The sequence below is a fragment of the Daphnia carinata genome, chromosome 2, assembly GCF_022539665.2.
Source record: "Daphnia carinata strain CSIRO-1 chromosome 2, CSIRO_AGI_Dcar_HiC_V3, whole genome shotgun sequence".
NCBI classification, from domain to species: domain Eukaryota; kingdom Metazoa; phylum Arthropoda; class Branchiopoda; order Diplostraca; family Daphniidae; genus Daphnia; species Daphnia carinata.
This window is the reverse complement of record NC_081332.1, coordinates 4,420,640-4,444,546: the sequence shown is the minus strand read 5'-3', so window position 1 is coordinate 4,444,546 and position 23,907 is coordinate 4,420,640. Positions and strand designations below refer to the sequence as shown.

The 23,907-nt window shown below is 40.6% G+C and overlaps 5 protein-coding genes across 5 annotated transcripts; 2 read left to right on the top strand and 3 right to left on the bottom strand.

The window, feature by feature from the left end:
• Positions 1-977: 977 nt before the first annotated feature.
• LOC130687138 (solute carrier family 28 member 3-like) lies at positions 978-4,826 on the bottom strand. Its single transcript, XM_057510291.2, has 11 exons — positions 4,502-4,826; positions 3,120-3,661; positions 2,891-3,044; positions 2,614-2,832; positions 2,391-2,552; positions 2,236-2,329; positions 2,018-2,177; positions 1,787-1,955; positions 1,567-1,725; positions 1,323-1,503; positions 978-1,243 (listed from the first exon to the last, which is right to left on the bottom strand). Exons 2-11 carry the CDS (start codon positions 3,647-3,649, stop codon positions 1,149-1,151), a joined length of 1,923 nt encoding a protein of 640 aa, XP_057366274.1. The 5' UTR covers positions 3,650-3,661; positions 4,502-4,826; the 3' UTR covers positions 978-1,148.
• Positions 4,827-5,158: 332 nt separating this feature from the next.
• LOC130687139 (rac GTPase-activating protein 1-like) lies at positions 5,159-8,180 on the bottom strand. The gene is made up of 10 exons (XM_057510292.2): positions 8,077-8,180; positions 7,729-7,848; positions 7,449-7,651; positions 7,064-7,384; positions 6,778-7,006; positions 6,485-6,713; positions 6,138-6,411; positions 5,815-6,068; positions 5,618-5,750; positions 5,159-5,554 (listed from the first exon to the last, which is right to left on the bottom strand). The coding sequence occupies exons 2-10, from the start codon at positions 7,805-7,807 to the stop codon at positions 5,492-5,494; spliced, it is 1,785 nt and encodes a 594-aa protein (XP_057366275.1). The 5' UTR covers positions 7,808-7,848; positions 8,077-8,180; the 3' UTR covers positions 5,159-5,491.
• Positions 8,181-8,393: 213 nt separating this feature from the next.
• LOC130686787 (rac GTPase-activating protein 1-like) lies at positions 8,394-10,258 on the top strand. The gene is made up of 7 exons (XM_057509945.2): positions 8,394-8,513; positions 8,756-8,848; positions 8,909-9,111; positions 9,167-9,526; positions 9,606-9,823; positions 9,902-10,045; positions 10,103-10,258. The coding sequence occupies exons 2-7, from the start codon at positions 8,764-8,766 to the stop codon at positions 10,143-10,145; spliced, it is 1,053 nt and encodes a 350-aa protein (XP_057365928.1). The 5' UTR covers positions 8,394-8,513; positions 8,756-8,763; the 3' UTR covers positions 10,146-10,258.
• Positions 10,259-10,347: 89 nt separating this feature from the next.
• LOC130686783 (solute carrier family 28 member 3-like) lies at positions 10,348-13,268 on the bottom strand. The gene is made up of 10 exons (XM_057509942.2): positions 12,845-13,268; positions 12,166-12,319; positions 11,888-12,106; positions 11,668-11,829; positions 11,515-11,608; positions 11,280-11,439; positions 11,028-11,196; positions 10,799-10,957; positions 10,550-10,730; positions 10,348-10,443 (listed from the first exon to the last, which is right to left on the bottom strand). The coding sequence occupies exons 1-10, from the start codon at positions 13,201-13,203 to the stop codon at positions 10,415-10,417; spliced, it is 1,686 nt and encodes a 561-aa protein (XP_057365925.1). The 5' UTR covers positions 13,204-13,268; the 3' UTR covers positions 10,348-10,414.
• Positions 13,269-15,931: 2,663 nt separating this feature from the next.
• LOC130686798 (polyhomeotic-like protein 2) lies at positions 15,932-23,768 on the top strand. The gene is made up of 16 exons (XM_057509960.2): positions 15,932-16,264; positions 17,623-17,837; positions 18,443-18,796; positions 18,861-18,983; positions 19,275-19,301; positions 19,431-19,521; positions 19,587-19,747; positions 19,816-20,067; positions 20,127-20,295; positions 20,364-20,581; positions 20,642-20,857; positions 20,917-21,206; positions 21,268-22,523; positions 22,594-22,804; positions 22,870-23,266; positions 23,330-23,768. The coding sequence occupies exons 2-16, from the start codon at positions 17,661-17,663 to the stop codon at positions 23,555-23,557; spliced, it is 4,170 nt and encodes a 1,389-aa protein (XP_057365943.1). The 5' UTR covers positions 15,932-16,264; positions 17,623-17,660; the 3' UTR covers positions 23,558-23,768.
• Positions 23,769-23,907: the final 139 nt, after the last annotated feature.

Here is a 23,907-nt window from a genome sequence, read left to right as displayed (position 1 = left end):
CACTTGTAAATGACTCTCAGTCAATAGCGACTGTATGATAATGGGAATTGAGGTTATTCCACATATACAAGGCAATTGGAAATGGGTATAAAAAGCTTAGGGTTTAACTGGGGTAAGCATCAGTCGTCGTTCAGCATTTACAGCGATAACAAAATGTTCCAGAAATTCTTCGTAAGTACCACATCATTTACAAACATAATGTTAATACATCCTAATGTGGAATTTACCTCCGTTTTAAGTTGTTTGTCTGTGTTTTGGCTGTGGTGGCCGTCGTTTACACGAACTCTGCACCCACCGAAAACGAACCCACTGCTGGTGAAGAGGATCAATTCTTCTTTTTCTGCAGATGGCTTAGTAAGTTCGTTTTTTAATGTTAGGATTCAAAATGAAGTGAAAAAAAAAACGTACCTTTTTATTTGCGGTGATTTAGCCTCATGCACTAACAGCACTCAATGCGCTGGTAATCTGATCTACAAGACCTGCAATGGTGGACGATGCTGCAGAGGCTAAATAAAGTAAAAGAACGTCATTTTCACGACAAGAACCTAACACGACGATTCCCTCCTGTAACGATTCGGCTGCCTAAATTTTCATTTTAAAATGCATAATTTGATAGATTGATCTGTGAAATGTTGGAAGCGCACTAATTAAAATCCTAAAAATGAATAAATTTCACTTGTAAACAGATTTTATTATTGTTGTTAGTTAATTTTAAATTGCTTACCTGAAAAATAAAATTACATTCGAAGTTAATTCGAAGTTTAAGGCACTAGCTTCTGTGGGATAATACCATTGATGACAATAAGACGTCAGATGAAGATCAGAATATTTGATGACCATTCATTCCATGTCATGGAATTAAATGAGTGGCATCCATAAGCAAAATCATTTTGATGTCCTTTCACTGACATTTCCATATTAAATTCTTGTATCGATTTGCTTACTGTCGTTTCGCACGATACACAAGAATGATCATATTGTATCAATAAAGCTTGTATATCATATACAGATTGCTCAGTTGACAACGCTAATTATGAATGTCGATAAGGCTTTCGTTAGTGGAGCAATTAACACTACGAATCCTTCGTCAAAATCAGATACAACCATGATCTATAGATCGTTGTCCAAAAGGAAACAACCAATAATCATCACAATAGGGCCGTCATGTTGGGTGTAAATGAAAAGGTGGAAGGTGGGAAGGCAGTTGTTGCTGGAATGTCTGAAGGAGAAGATATTAGTGTACCTATTTCCACAAGAAAACATGACGCATTCAAATTGATAGCGAATTTATAACTGCAAAACGTTATAATAAAAAGAATTACCTGCAATACAGGCAGTCATGAAACAAGCAGCGCTACCGGCTACAAAAGCTCTGAAAGCAACTTGTGCCAGATCAGACTGTCGATCGGGAGCCATGGTAGACAATGCGGCAATCTGTGTTCCAATCGATCCAGGATTGGAGAAGCCACACAATGCATACGTGGAGATTGTTTCGGCTCTTTTCTATGAACCACGAAGCCAAACAAATATTCTAAATTGATCTATTCTATTTTCCAATAATATTACCGATATGATTCCTTGCGCTATATACTCGGATAACTTGCTGTATGCCGCAAACTCATTTACGATCGTCTTGAGTGCCACAAGATTGGCGACTAGATCACATTCGGCTGCTGGAACGCCCATCAACCAGGCGACAGGAATGAAGATTTTACCCATTATGTACTACGAAAATCATTGTGATTAATTCATCGTGTTCATCAAGAATTTAAGACAATATTTTTACCTCAAAGGTAACGTATGGAGCACCGAGGAGACCACCGAACCAAGATATGATTCCATTAAGGAAGGCGATAAAAGCTAAAAATGCTATAAGATTGCCTATGATATTAAGTACTAAAAAGACTGCGTTTGCAGCTCCCTGCGCTGCTGCATCAAGGGCGTTGGCCTCTGTTCTGTAGGTACAAATTAGCGATAAGATTTTTGTTTTTTTAGATGATAAAGAATATGGATTTACCCTTTGGGGATTTTTACATCTCCGGCTTTAGTTTGCGATTTTTCCGACTCAGGATAGAACAGTTTGGAAAAAGCCAAAGCGGCTGGTGCAGACATCACGGAAGCCGACAATAAATGGGAAGCGCTGATTCCGAAACTAATAAATGCAGCGAGAACTCCACCTATAATTATGTTTGAATTCAGTGAAGAAACAAACAATTATTGCAATTTAACAACTACCTGCTATGGTAGCGAATCCGCCCGTCATGACGGCATGAAGTTCAGATTTTGTCATTTGAGGAAGAAGCGGCCTGATTAACAATGGAGCTTCCGTCTAAATGAAAATTCAAATTTAATAATTACAGAGTTATTTTAAAATTCACCGATTTATTTACCTGACCTAGAAAAATGTTTCCAGCAGCATTCATGGACTCAGCGGCTGTTGTTCCGATAGAGATCTGCAAAAGCCATCCGATTTTCTGGACCACCCACTGCATGATCCCGTAGTAGTAGAGAATACTGACGAAGAAGCTAAAGAAGAAGATTACAGAGAGTATCTGTAAAAAAAAATTAATGTTTTGAATGCCATACTATTTCCTTTTTCTTTTTAAAAATTACTCGAAAGGCAAAGACCGTTCCTAGCGTGATCCCCGCCATATTGCTGTCGGTTACTAAATAGCCATAGACAAAGCCTGATCCGGCATTGGAATAATCCAGGAACACGGTGATTTTATCGCCTAGACATTGAATGACCTGGCGACCAAAATCCCATCGTAACACAATCAAACCAAAAATGAACTGAAGCGCCACGCCCCAGGTCACATGTCTCCATTTCACCTGTCAACAGGTAACACAATGCACGTTATCAATGGGAGTAATATTATGCAGAACTTACTTTGGACGGATGTTTAGAAAAGATCCAACCGAGAAGCAGGAAAATAATTAAACCAAGAAACGAGATGAGTCGATATCGATCGTCAGCCGTATCAATAACAAGGAACACAATCAATGCAGCTATTATTGCTACGTAAATTCCATACTGGACCAGCCTAAATTTAATTAAAATCAAACATGTTGTTATCACTCATTAAAAAAGTTTAGACAAAAAAAAAGGATAAGCTGACCGGTATTTCCAAACGCGATCAAACGACCTATCAATGGGTTGCAAAACCTTTTGATCGATGGATTCGCCCCAGAATTTCTTGACAATTTGAAAATAAAAGAGACCCACGTAGCTGATGACGGTGAGTATGATTAGCAAACCAACACCTCCGCACCAATCCATCGGTATGCCATTTTTAATCGAATAATAGACGCTGGCTACAAAGTATGCGTTGTAAAGAATGGCCAATATCACGTAGATTAACCCGCGAACCAACTGCTCTCTTCTCGTGGCAAAATCGTTCAAGTAGATCCAAAATTTTTCCAATGCGTTTCCGATGAAGGTGCACGATTGATCAACCTCTTCATCAGTTTCTTCGGGTATGACAATCTTCGGTTTTTCCTTTTTTCGCGAAAGACTGGCGTGGTCGTCATCACGGTGAATAGTCAAATGTGGTATGTGTAGCGTGCCGTAATTTGATTCATGTGAATCGAGTGGAAGGCTTTGTTCTTCATCAATCTCTAGTCCGACGTTTACTTTTCCCAGTTCCATGAAGATTCTCAACTGAAAAATCGAAGTAAATGAATAAAGGAAAGTTAACAGATGTTGACAAGACATTTTTAAATTGCATTATCACGGATTTGTCATAGCCATTTATAGTACAGTAACAAGTGTCCCAACAATCTTATCTATAGAACTGCAAAAGTGGGTGGTATTGAAGTTAGCATATTTTGCAAAAATATGAATAAATAATGAATTTAAATAAGAAATTCCACTGATATAACTCTACAGCCCATTGTTTTCCCGGATTAATTTCTATATCCATCGCTATCCATAAATTTCTATTGTACAACAGACGACAACTTAAAACTCATTTTTGTTCTAAACATTTAGGCATGGCGATTTGTAGCATCGTGAAACACTCATTTCATGCACCGCTATCACTTCTAACTTTTACAGCCTCTTGGACTTTACTTATCAAGTGTTAATTTGAACCTAGGGCTGGATCCTAGGCTTTTAGGCGGTTAAAACCCGTTTTCGCTGGACTTGAAAACACCCTCATACAAGAATGTTGGAACCCAAGCATAGACTACGAAGGTAAACAGAGATTTTCTCCCAGGTGTACACAATTGCGTAAACCAGTAGGCGTAGAAACGTGGCTCAAGGTTAAAAAGGAGAAAGCGATGGGATTTTCTGTTCTCACACATAATACTACAAGCTAACACGTATACTAGATTTTTCCCATGTGTTTTTCCCCCACATGGGCTTCAACGTTTCATGCCGTCTAAAAGCGTAAACAACATGAATTTGCGTGAACCCAGAGCAGAATTCAAAATTACAGGACACTTCCCTCCCGGCAATCGAAAGCACAGTCAAGAATATAAAGTGTTGTGTTTTCATTACCTTTTGTTAGACTGGTTCAGTAGCGGTGGCTGTATCCTCGTCAGTATCCGCCGGGACCGGGAAAATAATGAAGAGTTTTTTAAAGAGCCGGATGTTCTTCCACTACGTTCTGTCATCAGACTATTGAATAGCACACGAAAGCACAATGTTGATATTACGCATTTACGTCAGCAACTGAACAAATTTTCCCCCTCATGCAAGTAACGGAATTCCCCTTGGCGGACTAATATGGTAGTCGTCGGTTGAAAACCGCTGTGCCTTCCGGCTAAGCAAGCCAACATTAAAGAGCATAGAATGGCATTCGACGACCTCTCGCCCATAGCTTATGGGCACGCTATCTCTAAAGTACTATTCCTTTTCAAGAAATCCGATGTAAAAACAAAAAATAAAAAGGATCGTTATCAAGAATGAGACAAACGTATCTTGTGAGAGCCAGATACTGTCCACATTCAGAAATGTTTTTGCTTAACTAAAGAAACATTTTGAATGCAAAAAAAAAAAAAAAATGGTTAGAATTCGAGAAGAAAAGCCATAGCCATCAAGAACCTAAGAAAAAAATTATAAAGCCCATGCAGTTCGAGCATGCATCAGATTAGTTAAACGGTGTGGAACTGAACTAGTTTTTGCTAGATGAGCCATAAAGCAATTTGCGACGTTAACAGTCATGCATTGTTTAATTGTAGGCATAATGCAAACGTACACTGTCTGTGGGTTTACACCAATCATTCGTCAATGTGAATTTTTTCAGTAAAAAAAAAAAAAAGGTTTTAGTCAAGTAACTAAACGGTTAGTGAAGTCTAGTCACATTTTAGTTCGAAGTTCTAACTTGATTGTAAAACAGGGAAGGGGAAACTTCAATGCAATATAAACGATAGTAATAACAAAGTTCTAAGCATGCAGTTACCTTTTACAATACTTGTGTAGTCTGCACACTTATCCAAGTGCAACGTAAGAAAACGTCTTGAACCAGTTGGAACAGCGACAAGTATATTAATGGTCCACGATAAAGCGGCACCAGTAATCACTCGGAATTTGCAACAGTTTCTCCATAGTCTAGATCCAAGATTAAAAGGATTAAATAGGATTGTTAGTCGTAGGTTTCTATGACTTCATTACGCAAGCTTGTTTTTTTGTCTCCTTTAGAGTCAACTCGACGTCCGGATTAGGACGGGAGTGGCCTATAATAATTGGGCCAAACACCCTAGCTAGACTGGATGTCAGCATTTTGCATTCGGGAGTATCAGCAACCCTGAAAATAAATAATCATATGCTAGAAGATTAGCATAACGTTTCGAACATAAATGTTGGCTAACTTTTGAAGATGAAGAATCAAAAAGGCAAGTGTGTCTCTGTTGGGACGTGGAAGCTCTGGAATCATGGCGTATAATGCTGTCTGAATATCCATCTCTTCAGTGAGATCACAAATGCCAACAAAGCTTTTCCACAGCGTGAAAGTGATGAGGGGTTCTTTGAGTGTCCGTAAAAATAGCTTCAATGCTCCAGTAATGACGTGGATATTGATCTGCGCTAGCCTTTGGGGTTGCATCTTGCCTCGCACCATTTCATCCTGTATAGGGAAATAAAACAGTTGTAATCTCATGAGAACTTACAATGGAAAAGAAAATAAGGGACAGACCTTTAAATCGGTTATCTCTTTTTCGGAACCATTCACCCGATAGATTGCTACTTCTTTCATTCCTCGCCGCTCGACTTCATTAACGCAATGAACAATCAAACTTGGGATCATCGGTACCGTCAGCGGAGCAAAGTCAGCCAAGGTTCCGGAAAGTCCTCTGCTGATGGAGGCCTGTGTTGTAGGAACACAAATTTGAGGCATGCGAGTCTTGCATTCCACGTGACAGGTAGCCCGGCAATCGGAGCACTTGAAAGCCAGCTTCCCAAACTTGATTCTATTTCAGATCGAAGGCCATTAAACTGTTAGGTATCAGTTTAGATTAAGAAAGCTCTTCCATGAAGACTGACCTGTTTCCACAGGGTAGACAATTTTCTGATTTAATAATCGTTTTTTGACTAAAATTATGGCGGCGTTGGTTAAGAGAAAGCCGTCCCCCAGAAGCCATGGGTCGCAGATAAGCTGGCCCCTGGCCTTCAGAAAGGCGGGCCGTTGCAGGTACACTGGTACTCCTTCTTCCATTTACTGTAGGAGAGGTTTCATTCATTATAAACCTATTTTTAGGTGGTTCTAACAAACCTACAAAAGAGAAACATGACAAACAATGTACTTTCAAGAATGATTTCTTACAAGTTGACCATACTTTGAGAAGGTGCACTTGGGGCGACATCAGGCTCGTTTTCCAACTGCTGAATACTGTCGATGCGCACTCTTCGTTTTTTACCAAAAGAAGTATTTATTTCTTCAGTCATTTGATTTGTTTCTGGACTTGTTTCGATTACAGACGTTGCTGTGATGGGACCTCCTTTAATGGGTATTGAAACTGTCGTCGTGGCGATCAGACGTTCGCTGCATGAATTATCAAGTATCCCCTAACAAACAAAACAGGAATCATTATTAAGTATAATCTGTATTCTTAATCTGCTTACATCACGTCGAGAGCGCCGTTTGAAACCTCCGTCGCTGGTGATGAAGGAATCCATATTGGAAGGACGGCTCCCACGACTGGAAGCCCGACTTGATCGAGCACTGGATGTTGGCAGCTCATTTCCGCGAGTTGTGCCTTCATTTGAAATTTCAGAAATAACAGATGGTGTCCCCACGCTGTTCGAATCAGTTTCGTTGCATAACCAGTCTCGGGATGGACATATCCCTGGCATCGAATGACGATTCTTCTTAGTGGGTTCATTGCTGTTTTCATTTTTTTCTGTTGAATGATTCCTTTCTTTTGATGATTTAAGTTTCTTTTCCTATTGATATAATTAAAGTTACTGCCACAGTCCCGTCTTTTAAGCATATAGACTAATAATTTACCAGAGTTTTCTTTTCCTCTTGAAGATGTGTGCGCACTTTAACTTCATTTTTTAACAAGGCAGTTGTTTGATGATACTGAGCTTGCAACTTGGAGTTCATCTGGTTGGCATCACTTAGTTGGTTCTTTAAGTGTCTTACTTCATCCTCAGCCTCAAGCCATTTTATTTGACAGTTTTCTTGATTCAGAGCATATCTTCTAAAATCTAAAAAATAAAAATACAATGATATATAAAATATCAGTTACTTCAACCAAACATAGTTACTTGAAATTTATAATAACCTTCAATGAGATTAGTGAAACCCTTGCATAGGTCATCAAATTGTCTAGCAAGCATAGTAATTTGGGTTGAGCTATCCATTTGACTGCCGGGTTATGAGAACCCTCTTTTTCCACGCTAGTCTGTATTGGAAAAAAATAAATATCTATCAGTTACAATTGGCATGAAATAAAGTCAAAAGCCCTTCGAGAGCTGATCACGACAAAAATGACCAAAATGGAAGAAAATTTTCACGAACAATTAATTGTTGCAATGACGAAGCAACGAAAGCTTCTCTCCAAGGAAATTGGAAGCTACGGTTGTTAGAAATGAAATTAAATATGATGGGGTTTGCTTTTGAATTAACTTACTATTACACGCCTCCACACTTTCAACCTGACTTTCTGCCTCTCCTACTGTCTGCTATCAACTGAAAGATGACTCACAGTTGGTGACCCTACCCCCTAATGCTGAATGCCATTTATACTGGTGCAAATTATGCAGTTGTTTATAAATAAAACATTGAAAAAAAATAAATGTGATTTAATAAGTTTATCTTTGTAGCAAAATTACTTTAAAATACAAAACCGCATTTAATTTCAAATAGTTGGCCTCCATGTTATTTTGGTCCCTTGGGGGAAAAGAGAAGGCACCAAACAAGGGTGCACACGTGTGCATACTCGAATGTGACCCTTTCCCTACTGGTTGCGAGTGAGATCGTTCCACATACTTAGCTAAATTTCTAAGCTTGTGAAAAGTTTTCTAGTTGATTTGGACGCAACGTCATTTGTATTCTTCGGTTTAACAGGTTTTGTATCCATATGCAAGATTACCGTATTTTTATAAATCTTTAGATGATTATAGCCATATACAAGTTAAAATTACAAAGCAATGAAACCACATGAAAAATTTTTCCCGCCTTTTGTTGCATGAGGTTGTAGTCAGACGAACATTAGTCAGTATTGCTTTTGGCCTCGCAGTTTTTACAATTGTAATCAGTCATTTTCATTAGTTCAGCTTTTTAAAACTTTTCTTTTTTATTTAATTTAGGCTTTACCATGGAGAACAATAGTAATATGTCATTACTAGCCCAGTTTGATGATGCCTGCATGAGAGATTTTGATCTTCACGGATGTGATAATGGTAATGTTGGACATGAGAGAAAAATTTTGCTTATTAATTTCACTCATTATTTGGAAATAGAGTTTTTGGAATTTGCTCTTGGGCAAGATGAATGCCGAAATATGTGGCTAGAAGCTGAAAGGAATGTGCAAATTATGCACAGCAAAATTAATGAAGCACAAAAGTTGACTTCAAAATTGGAATTGCTTAACCATCATGTTACTATGTTGTTGAAAGATGAAGTCAAAGTAAGAACTGCTATTCAAGAGGATATTCGAGAATGTGTAAGTTAAATTATACAAAGCTAAATGTTTAAATTGTATGATATTTTTTATACAGCATAGCCAGTTTGACTTGATTCGTGACTGCCTATCCAGTGAAAGTGATTTGAAAGATGAGTTCAGAGAAAAACTGCACAGTCTCAGTGTGGGTCGCTATCCGCATTTGATGACCAACGCTGCTGCCCGTCCCATAGACAAGATGGATACCATAACTGAAGTAAATAGCGCTGAAATTGATTCGTTAATGGGTTTAAGCGATAAATCCAGCAGTGGGCAAACTGAGAGCGACCTTGAACTGTCCGGTATAGTAAGATCCCATAGAGAGCTCAAGTGCTCGAATAAAAAATTCTCAGAATTGGTGCCAAGCAATATTCCTACTTCTGAACAACAGACTTCAAAACACGCAAAGAACGTCGGCGTAAGTAAACCGTCGTTCCGTACTAGTGGGAATTATAGATTTTTTTACCTCAATTATTTTGTATCTGCTTATTATTTAGCCTATAACAACAATTGGTGAACACAAGCAATGCATTGTGGCAACTACTACAGTTTCGTTTTCTATACAAACGGGTACAACTGTGGCCAGTACAATGATCGAAAGCAATCCAGGATCAAATAGTGATGAATTTCATAATATGAAAGTCATTAAAGAGCATCAAATGAAACGGCAGGTTATCGTCAACAAAACAGAGAACTGCAACCCATGTGGTCTTCGGTACTATCCCGTTCACTTGAAATTTTTTTCGTGTTAAGGCAGTCGCAGTGGTAAATTAACGTTCTTTTTCCCCGGTAGGATCAAATTTGGCAAATCTGCAGTGAGGTGCATAGATTGTGGCTTGATTTGTCATATGGATTGCGTAGTCTCCATGCCGACATGTTGTAATCCACAGAATCCCGAAATAGGAGATAAACGTCGAGAAATAACCTCGTCGGACAAGTAAGCCATTATAGCATGTCTTGCATGGTCTCGCCTCTGATAATTGTTTTTAATTAGGAAAGTTTTGCGATTTTTCACATCGCCCTCAACGAAAAAGTGATGCGTATCGTAAACCCGCTCAGTATATCTTATTTGTTCGATTCAGAATAGTTTTTAACGAAATTCTTACTTTTGAATAATTCCTGTAACAGTTAAATAGAGTTTAAAATTCTTTGGTGAACTCCTCACTTGTAGTTTACGTAAAGTTAGTCACTTATTGTGTGCACTCTGAACTCGATGATAAATGTAGGAAATTTAAGGTGTTACTATCTCAAGCATGATTATATTTTAAGCTATTTAATCAGTCTTCCATTTTGTACCATAGGAGATCTATAACGACGAGGATGGTATCAACGCCCCTAGAAAAATAGATGTGCTTTAGCAGCATCGTTAACTTTAAAAAAATAGCAAATATGTGGCAAGTTGCATAAATATTGATTGTTTGCTATGATTTACAATATTTACCAGCAACACAGGCGGTCATGAAACAAGCTATGCTTCCTGAAATGAAAGCCCTGAAAGCGACTTGGGCCAAGTCAGGTTGTCTGGATGGAGCCATTGACCCTAAGGCAGCTATCTGGATACCAATGGACCCCGGATTTGAAAACCCGCATAGGGCGTAGGTGGCAATAGTCTCGGATCGTTTCTATTGGAAGAATTAATTTAATCCAACAGACTGAAAAAGTGATGAAAGAACAGGTATGAGAATTTCACCGAAACGAGTCCTTGAGCCATGTATTCGGATAGTTTTCGGTAGGCAACAAATTCATTGACGATCGTTTTGAGTGCTACCACGTGTCCTATTTGATCACATTCTTTTGCAGGAACACCCATAACCCATGCTAGTGGGATAAAGCATTTTCCCACCAGATACTTGCAAAACAAGGCATTCTGTACGTCTAAGAACAGCTATTAAAAAGGTACTTGTATAAGGTTAACTTACTTCAAATGTTATGTAAGGTGCTCCAAGAAGTCCACCCATCCATGAAACAATTCCATTCAGAAAAGCAATAAAGGCTAGAAACGCGATCAGATTGGCGCATATGTTGATAACCATGAAGACTGCGTTAGACGCCCCTTGTGATGCAGCATCTAATACGTTGGCTTCTTTCCTGTTTACAAAGAGACGGAAGAGTTCAATGATCTTTTATTATTCTGTTAGATTAAAGGTCATTTTAGGCATCGATCTTTAAACCCTTTAGGAACTTTAATGTCTTCGGCCTTTGTCTGCGATTCCTCGGACTCCGGATAAAACAATTTCGCGAATGCTAAAGCGGCTGGAGCGGACATCACTGACGCACTCAGCAAGTGTGAAGCACTTATTCCAAAGCTGATGTATGCAGACAATACCGATCCTTCAAAACGTAAGAGATGTTTATTTTAGGTTGGGCTAAAACATTCACTTATCAATTTTTTTATTATATGTCAACCAGAAATAGTGGCGAAGCCGCTTGTCATGACTGCATGCAGTTCTGATTTCGTCAGCAGTGGTAAGAGTGGCTGAATGGCCAAAGGAGCTTCGGTCTTTTCATAATGCATGAAATGGAAAAAGGTACCCAACTGAATGATTTTTTGTTTATTACCTGACCGAGGAAAATGTTGGCAGCGCAGTTGATTGATTCAGTCGCAGTGGTTCCCAGAGACACCTGAAGAATCCATCCGACTTTCTGCACGATAAACTGCATCACCCCGTAATAGTACAGGATGCTGACCATGAAGCTGAATAAGAAAATGACTGACAATGCCTTACAAAGTATCCGTAATATTATTCAAAATCTATTAGGTATAATTTATTTGTTGTACTTTAAAAGCAAAGATGGTGCCGAGCGCAATTCCAGATTGGTTTTGGTCGGTGACTAGATGGCCGTAAACTAATCCAGAGCCTGCATCGGTGTATTTTAAGAAAGTGGAAACGCGATCACCCATGCAGGCAAAAACCTTTTGGCCGGTATCCCAACGTAAGACGGTTAACCCGAAGAGAAATTGTAAGACTGTCCCCCATATCACTTGTGTCCATTTTATCTGCAAAATTATTTTAGAGTCAACATGATCTTGTTTTCGAATTAGGGAGAACTGCCTACTTTTGCTGGATGTTTAGAGAAGATCCACCCAAAGAGGAGGAAGACGGCCAAACCAATGAGTGAGTATAATCTATCTCTGTCACCTTCCGTGTCAAATACTATTCCCACAATGAAACCGATCGCCCCTCCAAGGATCAGAAGGCCGCGCACATATCTTGGGCATGAATTAAAATAAGATAATTCTTACAGTTTTGTTTGCAGAGCCATCTGTTAGTCAGTTTATCAACTGTTAACTTTTCTCCTCATTGTTTAAAATCGACACTTCTTTCGTAATTTCTAGATATGGTTAATTTTATGTGCTAAATTTGCTGCATGAGCTGCTGGTTAAATTTGATTCGGGTTATTGGTCGTATTAACTTAGTGTTCTTCAACTTGTTAGGAGTTCCATGGATTACATAACCTTGGGGAACAAATCAACAAGCTTCTGGTCATATCGGAAATAGCAAAACGTAAGTAACCAACATACATTATTATTGCATGAACTGGGTGATTAGGTATTTTCACTAGTCGAATTAAGAAAAAGCATTCGACGTGAGCCTGCGCAGTTGCAATGAGAAATCTAGACGATTCTGCGCACTCTGGTGGCCATTTTTAACCCAACCCTATTGGTTGTATGCAAATAGGCATTTGAGTTCTTAAGCACCCCTCTCGCCGATCAATAACTAATGTGTTAGCTTACCGATAACTCCAGCATCGTTCCAAGAAAACGGTTAGGGGAAGGATCACTCTCGTGTATGCGCAATCGCCCCAGAGAGGTTTGAAAATTTTGTAATAGAAAAGCCCGCAATAGACAATGACGGTGAGAATAATCAGCATGCCCACACCATCACACCAATCGATGTCAAGTCGCTCAACACGGGCGTGGTAGACTGCCGCCGCAAAATAGCAATTGTAAGAAATTGCTACGAAAATGCGTAAGAGTACGATAAGTTTAAACTGATGCCTTTTGGAAATATTTTGCACTGCATTCCAAACTCTTTCCACAATACTCCTATCAGACTTTCCCTCACCCTGAGGAGTTCTAGATTCCAAATCCATTTTTGGTGTAGAACTGATCGATGCAAGGAAATTCAGTAAACAGTATATGCCATCGTATGTCCATTTAATGCAGATTTTTTACGGGAAGCAAATTTCATGTTGAAAAGGAAATACGTGATGGAATGTTGTTACTACGTTTCATAGTCAATGTCACGCACCAGATAGAATTTCATTCCTGACACGATTTATTCTAAGTTATTCATTCGTCCAGACGCAAAAGGGGCAACTCGGGCTCATTAATAAAACACGGCTGGAACAAACCACGTTTCGTATTTTTTTTCTTTCCTTTTAATAAAAGGACCAATAGGATGCCTTACTGGGCGGGGCTAGCTGTGTTTAATAGCCCTTGAGGGTATTTGACAACAGGAAGCTTGACGATCGATACTGCTCTACAATGAATCGATTTTTGGGAGGCCAAGTGTCTACCGCCATTTTCAAAGGCGGGAACGAATAATTAAGAAGCGCATTGGTGTGTAGCAATGTGTTTTATTTATCGGGTTGGTATGGAAAAGCAGTCCATAGTAGCACCTTATTTTTTTTATTTTACAATAACAAAGGGATTAATTTCAATTCAAAAGCATCTCGAAGTATTCAATTGATCATCGACTGAATTGACATTTTTTTTTCCGACGATACCAGCTGTTTTGGAAAATTACTTGCGCGTGGCGTGAAGGTGTTTAAAGTAATAGCGAGAACTTCAAATAGGCTGGATCTGTATTACCAGAGACTTTCATTGCGTTTACAATGGGTAGTCAAAGGATTTAATGGGGATTCCCATTACACCCTGTTTTTGGGTTTCGCGACCAATTATTCCGCTTATGTCTTTATCTACTAATGTATTTCTTTTTACTCTTGGTGCTTTAGTATATGATATATACTTTTTGTTATGTAAGCGGAATTGTTGGCAGTTAAATGGAAACTTTCAAAGTAGACCTAAGTTTATTTATTATTTTCCATTTTGCAATTCTGATTGGGTTTTTCCGTTGTGGGAAAAAGGGAAAGCCCCTTTTCTTCCAAATTCGAACATCCAAGTACGCAAGCCGCAGTTTTATAATTCGTTTCTTTTTAACGAAACCAATTCTTATTTTTTTTAATTATGGCCCATGATGCGCGAGTAGTTCAAATGTCTTTGCATATCCAAACAAAGAAATTCAGGCGCCATTTTCGCTAAACGCCATCTGTCCGCGCGTCCTAATACCAATTGCTCGCTTCTTGAATCAAAGAGTAATTTTTTATTAACTAATTTGTAATCGTGATTTGCTAACGATTTCGTACAGTAAACTGATCAGTTACTAAAATGTGTTAAAATTCGTGAGATAGGGACTTCGGATGTATTTAATTATGAAATTTTCGTTTACTTTTTTAAAATTCTTCTGCCTTCAGTATTTTTTGAAGTTTTTTTTTTTTTTAACGATCTTTGCTCTTTAGATAGAGATCTCCTAATTTCCCTAGAATGACAGTAATGTTGTTTCAAGCAAACGTGTCACGAATGTTGTGGTTTATCGTTGCCCATCTTTTTCTCCATTTTCTTTGGGATTCAAAATATGCACAAAGAAAAGCGTTTTCTTTTTTTGCCGTTAGATGGTGTGTAATGATAGGAACTTCAAAATTATGCGAAATTCTCAATGATTTGGTTATCACGTACAGCCGTTGTTTTATAGCGCATCCGACCCAACGTTATGTTTCTTGGCGTTTTTAAAACAGTCGTTGGGATGATTTTTGAAAAAATAAGAGAAAGAAAAAGCTGCTCAGCGAGAAAAATCGAAAAGTCGGCAAAGTCGAAAAAATTGCTCGAAGGTTGCTAAGCAACGGGTACCAGCCCCATCTGTCGCCCTACGATTGGCCGTTGGTAAATAATTGGTTTCCAACCATTGAAATATGGGGGGACAAGCGAGAGAAAGGGAGACATTGGGGTTCCTCCCTCCCACATTTAATAGCAGAGCCACTCCAAAACTCGGACTTATTGGATTCTTTTTTTTCATATCCATTCAATACCATCCTCTTTTCTCACCCCTGCACCCCACATCAATTTGAACACTGTACCGTCTAGCCTTATGACGCCACATCAGTTCAAAAAGTGTTAAGTTACTTCGACAGTCGAATTCGAGTATATTATACATCCTTAAGGATCAACGTATCGAATTTCGTTTTCTTTTACATGAATATGGCTTCGTAGATTTCATTCATGATCAACGACGATTCGAAGATCCAGGGTCGCTACAAAAAGAAACTTTCTCAATATGTGTTGGGATAAGTAAAACTATTGTTTGAGAAAAGCCACAGGGGTTCTTTTGTCTCAGGCTCTTCTTGGTCATAGGAAGCCATAAGATGCTTTTGATGTAAAGTCCGGCCCCTCTTTTTCCATTTCAGACAGCGGCAGTGTTAAAACCGCGGCCCTTAAAACCCATTTTTCATTCGAAGAAAGAGGAAGGCACAGCCCGATGGCAGACAGGCACGAACGGGCAACAGAAAAACAAAAAAGGATAAGAGAGAGAGAGAGAGAAAAAAAAAAGTTTTATCACATTTGGCTCTTCTATACAGCAAGTCCCGCCCTGAAGTTCTTAATCGTTCACTGTTCCCCATTTTCCCATGGGCGGGTAGTTGAGCAGTGTGTCCGCCAATCAGAGTACACCAAGAGCGCCCTGCCATTGGCTTTCAGTTTTTGGAGAATCGAGCTTTTTTCCTGCGCGCAACGACACTAGCGCCGTCGCGTCCGTCGAAGGCCGTCAGACAGTCATTTGGCCCCGCACAGCCAGGGAGCACAGCCCCCCAGCTACAGTCGAATCCAAGTTGTGTGTGTTTGCTTGTGCGTGTTAACGACATTGAGTGACTCTCCCAGTGTGTAGCCGTTGCTTTGGCTTGAAAATAGAAACGTTACCAAACGCCACCGCTGCTACGCAGAGACTTCACACAAATACTCTGAATCAAGCCAAAATTGCAACCGGGATTTAGTGCTAACATTTACTGAACCGTTGAAACTATTATTTCTACGAAATTATTCCACAAGTTATAAAACAATACGATTCGGATTATCATCATCTGGATACACACAGTAACCAAGGTAATTTATTTTGAAATCGAAACATTTCGCCCTCAGCAGTTTGGCAGTCAAAAACAAACACCAGAGTGTTATCTGCTCTTTAAGTGATCCCCACTGCTATCAGGCACCACTGTCTAGAGAGGTGTTATGTTTCATTTTAATGTTATGCTTCCACATGGATGGAATAGCGATAGGCCACCACGGTGTATTTAGTTGAAAAGAAATCGAATGTCATTAATTCCAGTGCCATCTAGTTAAAAATAATCCCCAATGCGAGCACTGATTCTTGCTGGCGCGTGGTGTAGCTGAGCGAGGGAAACGGGGCAGCGCGTGTGTGTGTTAGTGCAATCAAGCCAATAGGAGGGAGCTAGAGCTCTTTTGACATGGATGTTTTCCTTTTCCCTTCTTATTCCGGCTTCTCCCAAGAGGGTTTCTTTTTTTCTCTTTCTTTCTTCTTCTTCCGTCTTTTCATCTTCCCTTCTTTTTCCTTTTTGTTGCACACAAAAGGAAAGAAATTTTTTTGTGGCACCATTTTTTCCCTTCTTTTTCTCGTTTAATAATCGAGTTTTTTTTTATAATTTTTTTACCATCGAGTCTGAGGATTTATCTTTAATCTCCCATCATTTTTTGTTGTTGTTTTCACACTGAATAACTTTTTCATTTTTTTTCGGGTCGAGGGAGGGCCAATGTCGCAGCTGTTCCGATCTCGCACTTCAATCCCAAGCAATATACGCACGAAAAAGCGGGGGGGGGGGGAAAAATAACCGTTTTTTATTAGCATTCATAAAAATCTGCGTGGTGGACTGAAGAGAATGCAGCGTGGTGTAGAATGTGTGTGACAGGAGTGAAAGATATGAAGGGGGGAAAATGACCGCCCCTCGCTTGGCCTGTCATTGGCCCGTCTCTCTATTGATCGAAGTTTTTTTGCTTTTACTGCTTTTTCTTTTGTGTGTGCCTTCAGTCGCGCCACTACACTAGCGCCATCTGCAGAGATAGCTCCCACCCCTTCTCGCTTGTGATTGGTCCGACTGAATTCGAAAAGGCCTCCAGTCGGGGGGGTCTCTTGTCCCTTCTTGTCCCGAATGGTGGCCTACATCCAACTCCTTCCCTCCCCTCGCGTTTTGTGCGTGTGTATGTGTGTGAGTATTGTGTGTGTGTCTGTGTAGTATCTTGCCTTTTTCATCAACGTATTCATCATCCGTCTCCCTTTTGCTCTGTCTTTCGCCCTTGCGGCTATATGCGGGAAGCCCGACTGCCCGACTCGCCTGCTTCCCCACCCCACACGACCGTTAGAACATTGGGTTCGGCAACCGCGGACCGACTATAGTGTTGCTGAAACTCACTAATAATTTGGTTTCCTTTTTTTAAATTTTCCACAGGAATCTTTGAATGACTGATTAAGTAAGGAGGGATAAAAATGAGTGAATCGACCAAGAACGAGTCGGAATCTTCGTCGACAACGGCTGTTCCCAGCGGAACCCCGACGGTGGTGCCTGTCGGTCCTGGATCGAATCAAAGTTCCGCCCAGTCCGCGCCATCTTCCGTTGTCGAGGCCATGCAATCGCCCATGGGTCCAACACAAATCCCCGCTCAAGTATATAGTCTATATCATAAATAACATGCACACAAAAACGGCCTTTTCTTTCTATACTCGGCTTTCTCGAAGCCTACAGACATTGCGCCCCCTACCAACCAATTTTTTTCCCCTCCCTTCTTCAGTCCTTCATCCCTTCGATGCACATTTATGCACCCCTCTTTTGTGTATAGACGTAGCGAGGGCCTCGGCTATATTGAGTACGCTCAGCACGCCCTGTGCTACGCTATAGCGCGCTCACTCTCTTTCTCTCCGACTGAATCCAATCTGAGAACGGATCCACATGACACCGGACTAAACTTTGCCATTGTCCATTGTATCCACATTTGAAACCCTCTTGCGTCCGTGCAGTAGATTCGTAGTAGTTTGAAATGTTTGATCAAGAGAGTGGGATAAAAGGGAGAAAAAAAAATCACATGTTCAAACATGGATTTCCTGAGACTTGAAACATGGGATTCTTAGTTACCCGGGGGCTATAATTTGCATTGGAACTTCATATTTCTGAAATAAGTTATTTCATAATAAAAATAGAAATGAATGGTTATATAGGGAAAATATATTCCTAATTCACGAACATGGTATTAATACTTTGATGTTTTGTCTAGTTCGTGTTCCAGCAACAAATTATGGCTAGTCCTCAACAACAACAGCAGCAGCAGCTGATGGCCAGCCCTCAACAGCAACAACAACAGGGAGGGAACACACCTGGTCCGTCTCCTGGTGGCCCGCAAACGCAACCCGGGGGAGGAGCGAACCCTTCTCCGATGAATGGCGGTATGAATGCTGCCATGACCATGAATCCGTCAGCGATGAGTACGATCAATATGTCGGCTATGAACTCAATGATGCCTTCTCTGGCCAACCACGGTATGGCCGGCATGACGATGACGAGTATGAATGCTGCCGGCTTTCAACAATCAATGGGTCATCCGGTTATGTCCTCTGGAGCAATGCCTCAGGTCTGAATCACTATAGAAATGACGTCTTTGAAAGCCGTAAAAAACATCTATAATTCACATACAGGTTCAGGTTATTCAGCAGCAGCTACCCTATTTACAACAGTTGTACAGCAATGCCCAGGGACAGCAATTCCTTATGCCCGGGAACATTTCTTTGCAACCGACGGGTGTCAATCAGACAATCCAGGTAATTATTTCATGAACAAATGGATTTAAGAATCACGTAGATACGGGTTGCGGGAAATGCGGTAAGACTGGAACAGAACCAGACTTGTATTGGGGAGCAACAAAAACAAAACAGAAAAAGAATGTAGAGCCATCTGGCGACAAATGATTTCAAACCAGTTTCTCAAAGTTAACGTTAACCGACGGGACTTTTTGAATCTTCAAAAATAATAATATCCATGAAAATTAAATAAGAAGACAGTGTTTATGTTGTGCCGATTTTGACAAATTTCTTTTGTCTATTCTCATTCAGTCAACCAATTTCGGACAACCTATTCAGGTGTGTGTTTCCCACAATTGTCATTTATGGTCTGGTTTTTCGCTTTAGTTTTGAATCGTGCATGGGCATACAAGACATACGGTTTAAGTGACAATTTTCTTTAAAGTTTCATATAAATTTTTTATTTAGGTAATTGCTGCTGGGAAACCATTTCAGCCTGGACAGTTAACTCCACACCTTCAGATTACTGGCAACAATATGATAAAAAGTCACCAGAATGGTATAAACTCTACCGTAGTTGTGCTTGCATTCCAGATTCATTTTCAAATGATATATTGAACTTAGATAACAATGCAATACTTCAGTTTTTCAACAATGCAAGAAATAATGGTTGCATTCCAACATCAAACAATCAAACTTTGGTTATTGGACCGTTGATCACCAACACCCAAGCTGGCAACTACACTCAGCAGGGTCAACAAACAAAACCAAATGAAATGAATAAAGTAAGTGTAAATGTAAGCCAAAAATATTGAAAAATTTTATTCTTACTTTTTTCCAAACAAATTATCAGCAGAATCAACAACAGCAGCAACAACAGCAACAGCCATATTTTCAAGTTGTCAATGGCATGCCCCCAAAATCCCCAGTCATGGCATCTACAGTTGGAAATGTCAATAAAAATAATATGCCTGGTGGAACTGTTTCAGTAAGCCAGGCAACTAATATGCTACCACAGCCACAAATTGTTACCTCACAAGCCAACTCTGCACCTATGCAAATTGGTGGACCTATGCAACCAATGCAGATCATAAGTCAAATGCAGGTAAGCCATTATACTAATATTCCTTACGTTCATTTTCATAATTTCTTTTAACATCAAAGGGCTCGCAAATGGGACAATCTTTAGGATTTTTACCTCCGAATTTTTACCAGTTCGCGACTTCAGGAGGTATTGGAGGCCAACAAGGTCCTATAATAATCAGACAACATGGCCAGCCTGACGGAATGTTTTTTCAAGCCGCACCTCAGCCAACAATCACTGCGCAAGCAGGTATATTGCTTTGATAATGATACTTTAGCTCTAAATATTGATGGCTTTTTTCTGTTCAAAATCAATAGCGCCACCGCAACCTGTTTCTGCCCTTACCCCAGCTATTAAACCAAGAACTGAGACTCCATCAAAAGCAGGCGGTACACGACCGTTATCGACGATATTACCGTCCTCGTCTGGAACTTCTACGACACCGACACCGATTCGTCCAGCCTCATCAATGTCTAATCAGACTTTTGCAACAGGCACGGCCACTGGTGCTCAAACTGGAAACCCTAGACCTGCTGTATGTAACTATTTTCGAATAATTTTTTTTGGCTGTAATGACCAACTTTCGTTTTTGCAGGGAAAGACAAAGAAAGTTGGACGACCTCCGCAAAATCAGCCGCGACCAGTAGCGCCTACAGTTGTGCAAGCTCAGCAGACTCTACTACAACCGGTGCAACAACAACAACAGCAGCAACTTCAGCTTCAACAACAGCAGCAACAACAACAGCAGCAGCAGCAGCAACAACAACATCAACAACTGCATGCTGTTTCTCAGCAACTCATTGCTCAACAGGTAATAAATTAATCAATTTTCCCGAGGGTTTCCATCAAATTTAGTCTTTCGTCAAACAGTTCCAGATGCAAAATTCCTTCCAGATTCAGCAGTATCAGCAACAGCACCAGCAACCGACCCTCATGTCACTTCCAGCTTTTCAACAAGTGACCCAACAAACTCTGGATGCAAATCAGCATGCTCAATTTCAGCAAGCCATCAACGACCAGCAGCAAGCTCAGCAACAGCACCAACAGCAGCAGCAACAACAACAGCAGCAGCAACAACAACAACAACAGCAGCAGCAGCAGCAGCAACAACAACAGCAACATCAGCAACATCAGCTGCAACTTCAGTACCAAATGAACAAGTAAAATCAATACTTCAAATTAATTGAAACTTTTATTTAATATGCGCATTTTTATTTCCAGGCCAGTCATGGCAGTAGCTTCTTCGGCGGCCACATCGTCTGCTGCTTCTAACAGCGTAACCACCACTACGCAGAGTGCCCCTCAGCAACAGCAACAACAACAACAAAATATGATGTCTCCTGCTCCAATGCCTACCCAACAGCCAATGCAAAACGTTGCACCTACGATCCAGCAGGTGATCCCGCAACAATCCCAACAACAGCCAGGATTGATGCAGATACCTCCGTGTATTTCATCTGCATCCTTCGGCCCGATTACCACCACAACAACAACTACGCATGCGGTTCGTTCCAGCTATAAACCGATTGCCCCGGCGCCTCCACAACAGCATCATGCCGGCCAACCTCCTAATTTAATAGCTATGGCACCTCATCCCCACCAAGTCAATATGACTTCGAACGAGAAAACGGATCAACAACATCCACAAATCTTGACTATTCCTGTAGGATCTACAGTATATCCAATGAATATGACAGGAACGCATAACATTCGATCCGCCACGCCTATGAATAATTTCCAAACGATGAATGGGGATCTTGCACAACATCAGCAAGGACAATTAAATATTCATATGCCAATGTCTAGCAGCCAGTCTACGACTTGTTTTATTACCAACCCAACCGTGACTTCAGCATCCCGAATGTCTGCCCCATTGGGAGGTGGGTTGATCACCGTTGGCCCAGCTGCACCTCTTTCCGCTATGGCTAGTATGACTCACGCAGTACCTCCATCATCGTCTCCTATCACCATTTCCACTCAGGGACCACGAATGGCTATGCCTCCTTTACAGCCAGTTACAGTGACCGTTTCAGCATCTCCAGCACCCCAATTTCCACTTCCATCACCCGCTCGCCAACCATCGACACCTCTACTCAGCACGGCCGAAAAAGTGGAAGAACCGAAACAATCTCCTCGGACACCAGCCGAGCCTATTCCCGTTCCTTCCGCTCCTACACCAACTTCATCTGTGGAAGATGTTCCGGCGAAAAAAGAAGCATCTCAAGTGAATGGCACCGGCCAACAGAATGAAAACCATATAACGAATCATTCTCCAGCGTTACGTGAGAAGAAGGAACCCAATTTGCCTCAAGCAGTTGTCCGGCCCCAAATACTGACGCATGTTTTGGGTGATTTTGTAATCCAAGAGTCATCGGAACCTTTCCCTGTCGGTCGATTCCATCCGAATGAATCTTTAACACGCTGCAATGGCCATCGAAATAACGAAAACAATTTCAAATTGGATGGAGAACCTCCAAGTAAGAACATAGATTCCCGATGTTTATGTCGACATTATTAATTAATCTGACGTCGTTATCCTGTTTACAGAGAAAAAACTCCATGTGGAACAACCCACAGAGAACCATCAGTCTCCGCCATTGGCACCTCAGCCACCTGCCACAACTATAACCAACGAACTCCAGCAAATGTCAACTCCTAAAGGAGCTACAATGGCAACATGCGAGGGATGTGGAAAAATGGATTTTGTCGCCAAATCACGCCGCTCAAAACGCTTTTGTTCCACAGCTTGCGCGAAAAAGTACTTGCATCATACTTGCCTCATTTGCTGTTTGAATTTATCTTATTCATTAATTTTTATAATAGGCCTGCAATTAATGCTACTCCGGCAGTAGTAACCGTACAATCGCAATATCAGCAACAACAAGAAACTGTTTCGACAACGACAACTGCTAACGGCCAGGGAGCAAAATCAGCCGGTGGTGGTGGATTGCTGACAACAGCGACATCAACGACACATTCACCAGTTGCTTCAATAACAATTGACATAAACAAATTGGCTCCTCCATCGGCTGCAACAGTTCCTCCTTGCACAACCCCGACAACTAATTTTGCACCTTCAGGAGATAAGGAAGATAGCAGTTTGGACGCAGAGTTGTTGGCTCTAGCTGCACAGCAAACGCGTTCCCCTACAACATCTCTTCCGCAAACCCCAACTCAACAGCCGAAACCGGAATGCAAAACCAATCCTGCTAAATGGAGCGTAAGTTATTAGTACAATAGCAAACTTAAAAACCAAAACATTCATTTTTGCCAATTGAATTAGGTTACCGAGGTAGCTGATTTCGTGCGGAGTCTAACTGGTTGCGCTGACTACGCTGAGGATTTCGCCATGCAGGAAATTGATGGCCAAGCTCTTATGTTGTTGAAAGCAGATCATTTGATGTCGGCCATGTCCATGAAATTGGGACCGGCGTTGAAGATTTGCGCCAAGATCGATGCTATGCGCGGCGCATCCTCTGCGGAAGGCGGCAACCAATCAAATGGAAATTAGCACGGAAAATGTTCTAGAATTAGTTCATCTCGCTTATCTCTCATACAACCAGAACTTGATATGTGTTATATTTGCCCAAAATCTGACTGTAATTTGACTCATTGTATTTTTCTGTCTATAGTTTGTTGATGATTTACAGTAAGTTAATCTTTGTCATTTCTTATCACGTATTTTCTGGGTGGTGCACCTCTATTACAGTAATTCTCACGACCATCACTGAACAAAGTATATATATATATATCAACTACATGATCAGAAAATACTCAACGCTCATATTAACAAAACAACAGCTACACAATTTTGAATTTCTTATGGAAAGAAAATCTTCGTTTATAGTGTAATTCGACCTT

Excerpts from the sequence above, each read along its gene's own strand:
- LOC130687138 (XM_057510291.2), bottom strand. The coding sequence starts at position 3,649 with ATGGAACTGGGAAAAGTAAACGTCGGACTAGAGATTGATGAAGAACAA. Across the intron at positions 2,330-2,390 it reads GAAACATTTTTCTAGGTCAG|ACGGAAGCTCCATTGTTAAT; the intron begins GTAAATAAATCG and ends ATTTTCATTTAG. Across the intron at positions 1,726-1,786 it reads CTCCATACGTTACCTTTGAG|TACATAATGGGTAAAATCTT; the intron begins GTAAAAATATTG and ends TGATTTTCGTAG.
- LOC130686787 (XM_057509945.2), top strand. The coding sequence starts at position 8,764 with ATGGAGAACAATAGTAATATGTCATTACTAGCCCAGTTTGATGATGCC. Across the intron at positions 9,112-9,166 it reads AAGAGGATATTCGAGAATGT|CATAGCCAGTTTGACTTGAT; the intron begins GTAAGTTAAATT and ends TTTTTTATACAG. Across the intron at positions 9,527-9,605 it reads AACACGCAAAGAACGTCGGC|CCTATAACAACAATTGGTGA; the intron begins GTAAGTAAACCG and ends CTTATTATTTAG.
- LOC130686783 (XM_057509942.2), bottom strand. The coding sequence starts at position 13,203 with ATGGATTTGGAATCTAGAACTCCTCAGGGTGAGGGAAAGTCTGATAGG. Across the intron at positions 11,197-11,279 it reads GACATTAAAGTTCCTAAAGG|GAAAGAAGCCAACGTATTAG; the intron begins GTTTAAAGATCG and ends CTTTGTAAACAG. Across the intron at positions 10,958-11,027 it reads CACCTTACATAACATTTGAA|TATCTGGTGGGAAAATGCTT; the intron begins GTAAGTTAACCT and ends TTGTTTTGCAAG.
- LOC130687139 (XM_057510292.2), bottom strand. The coding sequence starts at position 7,807 with ATGGATAGCTCAACCCAAATTACTATGCTTGCTAGACAATTTGATGAC. Across the intron at positions 7,385-7,448 it reads AAGAGGAAAAGAAAACTCTG|GAAAAGAAACTTAAATCATC; the intron begins GTAAATTATTAG and ends TTATATCAATAG. Across the intron at positions 5,751-5,814 it reads TTGATTCTTCATCTTCAAAA|GGTTGCTGATACTCCCGAAT; the intron begins GTTAGCCAACAT and ends ATTTATTTTCAG.
- LOC130686798 (XM_057509960.2), top strand. The coding sequence starts at position 17,661 with ATGAGTGAATCGACCAAGAACGAGTCGGAATCTTCGTCGACAACGGCT. Across the intron at positions 19,748-19,815 it reads AACCAAATGAAATGAATAAA|CAGAATCAACAACAGCAGCA; the intron begins GTAAGTGTAAAT and ends ACAAATTATCAG. Across the intron at positions 20,858-20,916 it reads AGCAACTCATTGCTCAACAG|TTCCAGATGCAAAATTCCTT; the intron begins GTAATAAATTAA and ends TTCGTCAAACAG.